The sequence below is a fragment of the Gadus chalcogrammus genome, chromosome 21 (genome assembly GCF_026213295.1).
Source record: "Gadus chalcogrammus isolate NIFS_2021 chromosome 21, NIFS_Gcha_1.0, whole genome shotgun sequence".
NCBI classification, from domain to species: Eukaryota; Metazoa; Chordata; class Actinopteri; order Gadiformes; family Gadidae; genus Gadus; species Gadus chalcogrammus.
The window spans coordinates 9,222,621-9,232,951 of NC_079432.1; the positions used below are offsets into that span (position 1 = coordinate 9,222,621).

At 50.5% G+C, this 10,331-nt stretch overlaps 1 protein-coding gene across 2 annotated transcripts; it reads right to left on the reverse strand.

The window, feature by feature from the left end:
* Positions 1-916: 916 nt before the first annotated feature.
* Positions 917-8,986, reverse strand: flrt2 (fibronectin leucine rich transmembrane protein 2). 2 transcript variants are annotated; one of them, XM_056581563.1, is made up of 3 exons: positions 8,925-8,986; positions 8,398-8,543; positions 917-4,546 (listed from the first exon to the last, which is right to left on the reverse strand). In XM_056581563.1, exon 3 carries the CDS (start codon positions 4,010-4,012, stop codon positions 1,967-1,969), a length of 2,046 nt encoding a protein of 681 aa, XP_056437538.1. In that variant the 5' UTR covers positions 4,013-4,546; positions 8,398-8,543; positions 8,925-8,986; the 3' UTR covers positions 917-1,966. The 2 variants fall into 2 exon arrangements, with proteins under 2 accessions (XP_056437538.1, XP_056437539.1); XM_056581564.1 differs by lacking the exon at positions 8,398-8,543 and having other exon boundaries at positions 8,925-8,971.
* Positions 8,987-10,331: the final 1,345 nt, after the last annotated feature.

Genomic DNA, 10,331 nt, shown 5'->3' on the forward strand with positions numbered 1-10,331 from the left:
CGCCCCATCCAGAGACAATGGGAGGCGATAACGATGAAGGGCCGGATGAAGAACAAGAGCACAGCGCCGACGAAGGATAGAGAGCACAGGAGGGACGCGCTGCTTCTGTCGCCGTTTGATTATAGATGGGCGGATAAGAGAAAGCGCTTTGAATCCATCTGAGGCAACGAACGAACGACGGGCCGTGGGCCAAAGCCATCCAGAGATGAGGGGGTGCGTAATTAGCGACACCACTGGGGTTTCCAAAAAGGCCAAAGCCATCGCGCCCGTCCCTCCAATTCTTAATTTCTCTTTCTTTTTTCGGCCAATGAAAAACCCCACTTAGGAGAAGATGAGGAAAGGAAAGGCGAGAGTTGATTTATGATTGATAAAAAGGGGGGGATGATGAGATGAGGAGGAAGCAGAAGAAGATGAGGAAAAATCTATATCATTTAGCCGCTTAGCGTAGAATACACTGTTGGTTTTAAATGATTCCACATCATTAAGTAGCTCGATGAGCATTAATATGCCAAACACCGGCGTTTGAGCATGAGTAATGTGGCCCGGGCCAATGGTTCTCCAGGGGGAAGGATCGAGGTAAAGTGATCTCAGCAACTCGTTTGTCTTTCTCTCTGCCTTTCTTTCCCTCTCTGTCTTTCTCTCCCTCTGCCTTTCTTTCTCTCTCGGTTTCTCTCTCTCCTTCTGGCTGTATCTGCCTCTGCTGCTGCCCTGCAAGCCCCACTTTCAGAATACGCCCTCTTGTGGACACACCAGCCACTGCACCCTGGAGGCAGTGAACACATCGGCTACCCCTATCACTTTTGGGACACTGGTTTGAAAAATAACAAATAACTAATTACCGGTACTACACTGGGCACTTTGTTTTCCTGTGCTACCACGCGCAAATACAAATTTGGAACGCTGTTAGCTTTTTCAAAAAAAAAAAGAATTTCTGAAAATATTATCTCATTACTGTTAAAGGAAAAGCCTGCCTTTGTTCTGTTGTTAACCCGTCAAACTGGGAGTTCTGGGTATGGTGCTATTTGCTTTATGCTAGGCTCAGTGTCCATCAGAACCCAATGTCGTTCTCCTCTTGAAACCCCATTAATAATAGTTAATGGGTACCCCATTTAGACCCTTAAAGGGCTAAGACGTGTCAAAGAGTGTGCCCTATTCACTCCCCTGCTAACTCAACCAAAGCTAATTTCCTGAAGTGCTGGTTATACGCTCAGGGTTTCATTAATTCCAAAAGAAAAGTGCACTTCTGCTCCATTTATTTTCCCCCACTCTGGTTCTCACCACGAGTCAGCCCAGCCCTCCCTCACGTTGTAATCAGCGAGGTGGGAGCTTCTGAGAGTCTACACTGCTGCTCTGGATAGGGAGGGGGTGGCCGGTGGTGTCTTTTTTTAAAACCCAAAGGTCATGTCTGGTTCCCGTGGTCAGCAGAGAGTCTCGAGGGGCCCCCACTTCAAAGCGCTGTGTCGTGTCTTATCAGAGACGGACGTTCGCTGTGTGCGTCAGAGTCCACACCTCACTCATGTCTGATTCGGATTGAACTCTCGTTTTTCACGTGCAGCCCAGGCCATGGGGGCCTCAGGTTTCCCAACATGTTAACCTTGCTGGTTACAAAAACAAAGAAACAAAAGCTGTATCTCTTCTTCTAATAATTATAATAATAATAATAATAATAATAGAGAACATAGCGAGAATCCCACATTATAATCCACAGTATAAATTACATTGTAGACAGAACTTGGAAATATATATAGTACAGTTATAGTTCACTAGATTTCTTCAAAGTCTTTTTTGTCTTGGTGCCTACACAATCGGCTAGTTTGCGTGGGTATGGGTGTGTGTCCATGTGGTTTCCTGTCGTTTCTCGGCAGGAAAGTGCCCGTGTGTGTGTGTTCGGTGGGTTGCGGACGTTTTTGCATGTCTGCGTGTGTGTGTCTGGCAATGCCTCAACGCATTATTAACCAGTTTTGCATCACGTGTGGCAGAACTCTGTACTGGGCACGTTGCTGCTCTTGCAGTACGCTAGACTGTTGTTACTGAGGTGGCAGTCTCTGAAGCCGATGCCCCCGTTGGGCGTGTATATTGGCTGAATGCGGAAATCCCCCTTCAGCAGCTGCTCATTGTTCAGCGACACTATCTGGAAACTGGTCTCGGTCATCTCCAGAATGGAGGTGTCCTTCTTTGTGCCCGCCTCGCAGTAGTCGTCTTTTCTCCGGCCCCGGTTGTATTTCCAGTTGGCCGAGGCCGAGCGGCTCTTCTTGTGCATGTGCCAGCAGAACAGGCTGAGCAGCGTTACCAGGACGATGAGCACCGCCCCGCCTATGATCCCGGCCAACAGCAGCGTTGAGGTGAGGTCCTGCTGGGCGGCCTGCTCGGGCCCCGCCGGCTTGGTGCCCGGGGCGGGCTTGGTCCTGGTCTCCAGGCACATGGTGTCCTCGCCGGGCCGGTAGGAGTTGAGGGTGTCCAGCACGTACACGCAGATGCGGTACACGGAGCGCGGCTCCAGCTCGGTGAGGCTGAGCTGCCGGCGGTTGCCACTCACCGTCTGCTCGCGGGTCACGTCGCCCATCAGGTTGTGGCCCATCTTCACCCAGGTCACCTTGTAGGCGGTGACGTTGAAGTAGGACGCCCAGCTCACCTGGATGCAGGTGGAGTTGACCCCGTGGAAGAAGATCTGCAGCGGGTCCTCGTAAGGCGGCAGCGGCCCCGACGGGTGGTGCGGCGGCGGCGGGAGGGGGGAGGGGGGCGGGTCGAAGAAGTTGGGGAAGGAGGGGTCTGCCGGGGCGGAGCTGTCGCCAAAACCGTCGCCAAAGCCGCCCCCGCCGGCGACGGTGGCGGTGGTGGTGGCGGGGGGAGGGTCGCCGATGGTGGTCGGCGGCGGAGGGGGCGTGGTGCGCAGGGTGGGCCACGGGGACTTCTCGGCGCCGGAGTCGGTCGGGCAGTGGATGTTCTCCAGCGTGAGCTCCCGGACCGCCATGCCGCGCACCTTGTCCGGACTCTGGCACACGAAGCCCCGGGCGTTGAGGGACGGTGGCAGCGACTTGAGCCACACCACCACCCACTTGACGGCGCAGTCGCAGCGCCAGGGGTTGTTCCTCACGGTGATCTGCCTGAGGTTCATCAGCCCATCGAACACGCCCTGGGTGAGGATCTGGAGCTGGTTGTTGGACACGTCCAGCTTCTCCAGCCGGTGGAAGCCGGCAAAGGCCGTCACGGGGATCAGGTTGATCTGGTTCTCCTGCAGGCTGAGCTTCAGCAGGGACTGGCTGGGCAGCAGCGGGGGCGGGAAGGTCAGGGAGTTCCGGGACAGCGCCAGCTCCCGGAGGTTGGCCAGGTCCTGGAAGGTTCCGGGCGCGATGCCCTCGTCCGTCAGCAGGTTCCCGTCCAGCAGGAGGCGCTGCAGGCGGGTCACGTTCTGGAAGGCCTCCTCGGCGATGATGGCGATGCGGTTCTCGTCCAGCCGCAGCTCCTGCAGGTCCTCGGGCAGGCCGATGGGCACACTGCTCAGGTGGTTCTTGGTGAGGAAGAGCAGCTTCAGGCTCAGCGCCTCGCGGAAGGCGCCCTCCTCCACGCCGACCGTGGAGATGGAGTTGTCGTCCAGGTGGAGCTCCTCCAGCTGGGTGAGCTGGGCGAGCGCCGCCCGGGAGATGGTCTGGATGTTGTTCTCCTGGAGATGCAGGACCCGCGTGTTCTTGGGCAGGTTGATGGGGAACTCGTCCAGCTGGTTGCCGTACAGATAGACGGTTTCCACCGAGGCCACGTTGTGGAGCTCCAGGGGGAAGCCGGCGTTGTTGATCTGGTTGTTGTGGAGGTAGAGGATCTTGTAGCCCTCTTGCACCCCCAGGGGCACCGAGGTCAGGGCGCGCTCGTTGCAGTACACAAACGTCTTGTCGCAGCGGCACTCCACCGGGCAGGGCGCCGCCGGACTGAACTGCAGCTGCAGGCTAAGGAGAACCGTCAGCCAGAACTGCAGAAACGAAGGCCAATCCTTATTCCAGGGTCCGCAAGGAAACTCCATAGTGGAGGGAAAACACCAACCGCCAAGCAAATGGAGAAAGAAGAACTAAAAAGATTTAAAAATGAACAAAGGATCGATGTGTAGCAATAAAAAAGAATGAGAAAATCTCGAAGGAAACGTATTATATATCCAGCATTGGTAGGAAAAGGAGAAAATAGTCCCCCCCACTCCAAAAAAAGTAAGGAGAGTTCGGTAAGGGTGTAGTGTTCAGAGTAGGATCATGTCCGCGCCACTCCAGTAAACGGTAGTCCTTAGCAGCAGCAGCAGAGACAGAAGAGGGGGACGAGAAATGCTCTCATTAGTGGTGGCTGGTCCTCGTTGGCCCGACTCCACGCATGCTGAGTTATCAGACTATGGCAGCAGCGGCAGCAGCGGCAGCAGCATTCACTGGGGGCCTCACGCGGGGCCCAGCCGGGGCCAAATTGAAGCCACGCAGCAGAGAGCCACCGCAGGCTCCGGTCGGCCTGTCCGTCACACACTGCTGGTGCCCGGCGGGGGCAGGCTCCGAGGGGGATGACATTTGGATGTGGAGACCTGTGGGGAAAATAAAGAGATGCTAGATTAGGACTTTCAGGGGTGGTGGCCCAAGGGGGGTGGGGGGGGGGTGATGGGTGAGGGGTGGGGGGCCTCTTTCTTCTTCTTCTTCCCTTCGTCTCCCATGCACTCTTTCTTTCTCTGTCTCTCCTTTGATGGCAACCCCGTGCACGCACAGCACACCACACACACGCATACATTGAGCCTTTTTTTTGCCACACCTTCAAACACACACACAAAGAAACACACATATACAGACCCTTTCAAACACACACACACACAAACACATACCCTTTCCTGAACGTATTGCTTGTCTGCACGTTCACATGCACATACACACAAACACATGCACACACACGCACTGGCTGATACTCACATGTATGCAAGCACGCACGCACGCACGCACACACACACACACACACACACACACACACACACACACACACACACACACACACACACACACACACACACACACACACACACACACACACACACACACATTCAACACACACACACACATATTCAACACACACGCACACACATATGCAGCACACCGTACACATGCACATATCCACACACATCAACACACACACAGGCACAAATACACTAACACACACACACAGACATACACAGTCTTTCCCCCCCTACACACACACACAAACACCCTCAGTCATTCTTTCTTGCACACAGAGCGCTGGTCATGAGACATAGAGTTCACGGCTCGTCTGAAATTATGCACCAAAAAAGGCCAAAGCATCTGATAAATATTCAGAACAGCTTCTTTCCCATCCGGTTTCGGAGACATAAAGAAGGCCTTTATCCCTTTTTTCTGCTCTCTTAGCGGAGAGGAGAGGACTGCATCGAACCAGCTAGTCCCTTAGCAGAGCTGCTAAAGGACACAACATGCGTCGTCGCCATCTCCATAAAACTATCACCAAAACACCAGCTCAACACAGTTTGACTTCAATCATAAGGTCACTGAACAATGAACAGAAAAATATCAACGTACACTCCCGAAAATGAAAAAGAAAAAATATATGATAACGGAACAAACCGTGTACGTTTAGCTTTTGCCTGAATTTAAACACAGAAGAGGAAAAGCAAGTAAACACGCCACTGCTTACAGTCAACGAAGGCAATGTTTTTCTCTCAAAAATAAAAAGAGGGGGAGGGCTGTTACATTACATGTAGGTCAAGGGATGCTTTTGCTCCCCTTTAAGACTCACAACCCTATGGAAAGGTGAGAGAGAGAGACAGAGAGACAGAGAGAGAGAGACAGAGAGAGAGAGAGAGATTGAGAGAGAGAGAGAAAAAACATTCTATGACCTAGTCCCAGGAAATAGTTTGATTAGATCCACCATGCCCCAACCAGTGTATTTTAGAATATATATTTTTTGCGCTATAATCGCTTTGTTTCGAAATGCATACTGTATATTGTATCACTTTTGTGCTTTCGCTCCATAAATGCATGTTTTCCACGTCAATAAAGGCCTTTGAATGTTGATTCTTGATGTAACGATAGAGAGAGTGAGCGAGAGAGAGAGAAAGACGGAGGAGAGTCTGAGAAAGAGAGATATAGAGAGCGAGAGAACGAGAGAGAGAGAGAATGAAAGAGGAGGGGGTACGGACAACTCGAGTGGCGCCCCTTCATGCCCCGTCCGTCTTACGTTGACATACACGGCCTGTCAAAGGGAATGGGATTGGAAAATAATTTAGCTCCGTGGTCGGGCATACATGATCGATAACAGGCCATTTTTCAACACGAGTGTGTTGCGAGGCGTTACAAGGCCACGGCAGCACATAACATCCAAGGCACGAGAGCGAAAGACCCATATCTTGTTCCACAGTTGTTGTTCTCTCCCCCCTATATGATTGGTAGAAACCACTACCGCTTGCACACGCTGTTGTCGTGGTCGTCTTTGGAACTCAAACGGCACACACAACATTGCCCACACCGGGGGTCAATACTGGCGGAGATCACATGCTGTTGAACACACATGTGGGAAAGGCGAGGGTTAAACGTTAACCAACGGCCAAGGATCCTATTTGTCCTTGGCCAACTGTTTGTCCTCGGGCAGGTCAGGGTAGGCAGAGGGAATGCCCAGTAAGCTAAACTACAGCTGGAGGCCCTAATGTTGTTTGTAAGCTAAACGAAAAAGCTGTAATGTCGTTTCAGGGAGGATGGCTTATATTGTTTGTCGGTTGGAAAACAATAAATATGCCTATACGGTTTTCTGAACATTCTAATATGCCAGGAATTTGGTTCGACGTAATAATGTAGCACCCAAGGATATTCACTGGGGTGTAGACCTAATCCAATATATGGTAATTACATGTGCAATATGTCAAATGTTGTTCAACTTATAATACTAATATACCTAATAGCTAATAATACCATAGCTTAAGTAGGCTATAAACGGCTCAGTCTTGCCTGTTGTTAACTTATTGCAAGATAATAACCTGCAATTAGGCCTATTATTTTAATTATTCATTATATTGATGCCTCTTGAATAAACAATAACTTGAAGTATATAGTGTGTGCGTGCGCGTGTGTGTGTTTGTGCTTGTGTGTGCATGTGTGTGCCTGTGCGTGTGTGAGAGTGTGTGCGTGTGCGTGTGTGTGTGTGTGTGTGTGTGTGTGTGTGTTGGGAACAGAAGGGAGGGGAGATGAAGAAACACTGATTGGGACATTAGGCTATACATGTTTGAGATACTTTTATTAATGGAGCAAGCTTTGTGTAAAGAGCTTAAGGGGTCAATATGCAGTAGAGAGTGTGTGTGTGTGTGTGTGTGTGTGTCTGTGTGTGTGTGTGTGTGTGTGTGTGCGGTGTGTGCTGTGTGTGTGTGCGCGTGTGTCTGCATTTGTTAGCATATGTGTATGTGCGTGTGTGTGTCTCTGTGTGTGCGTGTGTTAGCGTTTGTGCGGATGTGTGTGTATTGGTACCACAGCAGCAGCTCAACCGACAGCAGAAAGCAGTAGCACCGACATGATCATCATGACTGCATAAGTGACGTACAACGAAAAGACCAAATCCGATGTAAAAAAAAAAGATGAGGCGTCTAGCCTAAACAAAGTATGTTGCCTCTTTTCTCGGCGGACACCCAGCCTACTATCTGGCAAGAGGTGGGGTTATCCGTCGAGACAGCTCGGATTGAAAATACTTCAAACCAGGGGTGTTGTTTTTTCAACAACATAAAATTGTGTCTCATTCGAGCGCAGTGCTCACGGCCCGATGAACAACAATGCCATCGCACCACCAAGACAATCCGATTAGATGTGGATTTAGGGACGGAGGGGGGTGAAAGCAATTACATGTTTTAAAACGGATAGGGTGTTTAAAAGGCGATCGAGGGCGGATCAGGTGTAGGCTATGGTAGGCCTACTTCAAAGCATGCCCCGTGTGCACTGTTCAATTGAATGAATTATTACAAGAGGGGGGAGATTGAGAACCGTGCAGTGCATTGAGAGTGAAAGCCAGCAACAAAAAAAGAGAAAAGTCTGGCGTGGTCGGGGGTGTAAAATGCGGCGCGGTTCGCTTTGTAGTACGACGATCTTTGACACGATGTAAAATCTAATTAAGCCACGGTTCAATTATTCAGCCGTTCAATGAATTCGGAATCCGCAGGGTGCCCAGTGTTTATTGTCTGAAGACGATCGATAATTTACTTTTGTGCAGGAGAAATGTGGGGATTTAGAACCAACCAAGTAGAGTATTTTACAAAAAATATATGTCAAGTCAAATAAAATATAATGAAAAAAAGTAACTGAACTCCCATTTGGTGACTAAACGCTTTTGCTTCTTCCAACACAGATAACCCAACGCGTAAAAAACCGCCTATGACTGTACCTGAGTCGAGCCTTTATCCTTTAGATCCATTTAGAGTACACCCCATGTATCGCCTTCAACTTTGTCCCTCTCTCTCCTCACCGCGCGGCGGTCCTCCTCTCAGCGCCCCGCGCGTAAAGCTCCGACTGCGCTCGCTCCAAAGGTTTCTGCAACAAAACGCTCAAAATCACGCGCCGCTCGAAACCTGCGACTCCACCACGGAACATCATAGTGTCTATAGGTCCCCCTGGGAAGCCTCTTTCCTCAGCGCTGTTTGTCTGCACCCTTCTCCTCTCCCCCCTCCGATACGGCAGGAGCGGCTCCGCGCTTCACACTCAATACCCTCCGCAGTGCAGAGCGACCGAAGCGGCGAGACGCAGATCACAGCAGCGCCCAATCCTGCCGCTCGGCTCTCCCGACACAGAAGGGACTCGGTCGTAAAGGTATCCACCGCCACGTCCGCGTACTGCCATCAGGGCTCGCGTCCGAGTTGTGAGAAAGGAGCAATATAATAATAAGAAAAAAAACTTGTTGGGTTGAAAACTTACGCCTTTGAGCCTCGTGTTGGCACGGCGCGCTCCTCCGAAGATGTGCTCTGAGATGATTTCGGTTGATAATGCTCTGTTTGCTCCGGTCGCCCTCGCTCCCTCCCTCTTTCTCCCTCCCTCCCTCCTCTCTCTCTCTCTCTCTCTCTCTCTCTCATCTCTCTCTCTCTCTCCTCTCGTCAGTCTCCTCTCTCTCTCTCTCTCTCGCTCACCCACAGACGCGCACACGCTCCCTCCCTTCCTCTCTCTTTCTCTCTCCCCCCCGTTCTCCTCTCAGTCCCTCCTACCTCAGAACCAGGAATGTTTTAGATCGAGGGATGGCTTCATGCCACCCAGCTCCGGTCTCTCACCGCTACTGCAGACTTAAAGCTCATGTTGTTTAAATGCTGCTGGCCTGAGTTCCGACTTATTATCCTGAATCCTGATCATCATAGTCTTTTTACAAGTCTGCGATTTCAAAACCGTGCGGGCAGGATTGTGTCGATCTCTGTCCAAGCGAAGTTATTTGTACGGACAGATTTGTCAGTATTGAGTAATTATCTCATGATTCATAGCGTTCAGACACACCTTGACAGCCACACTAATTCAATTTGACGTATTTCGCTTTCGCGCTAAATAGAGCCTCTGATTGAGCGTTGAGTCCTCGCCAATTGTCGGCCGGTCCTGGTCGTTTGGGCACGCACGCACGTGCATATACGCAAGTGGGCTACATGCGCATACACGTACAGACCGCAGGGAACACGTAAACATTTGCCCATAGTTAATTATCGCTTTATTTCTATCATCACTCCATTAACCCTCCCCTTCTCTCTCTCTCTCTCTCTCTCTCTCTCTCGCTCTCGCTCTCGCTCTCTCTCACAGCACACACTCTGTCACACACTATGTCAGTCACTCTCTCTCCTCTCTCTCTCAAATGTACACCAACACCTTCTTAGTCGGACATAAAAATCCCTCGATCCTATCTTACAAATGAATCATATATATATATATATATATATATATATATTTATACCACTTTCAGATTCTCACGTCTAAAGGCGGACATGATTAAGTCACGTGCATCTTAAAGGTCGGCAGGTGCATTTTTCCCCTATGATCTTTGGCTCGAGCTGCCAAACTTTATTTAATTTAAACCCCTGACATTTGCTGGCGAACATCCAAGAAATAATACAGAAAAAACGGTTCAGAAATGTGAAAATGAAACACGTTGACCACTGCTCCAATTCCAACACACACACACCGATCCCTTCTCCTCTTTTTGGATCCAAACGGTAAACTGTGATATTTATGGACGGTGTGTGAACCCCTCTAATGAGAGAATTTATCCGTGGTTGTAATTATTTCGTGTGGTACTCTGTGTTGTCGCCCCGTGGCGGGAGACAAACGGCGGTCTGCGTCCACAGCGCTTCA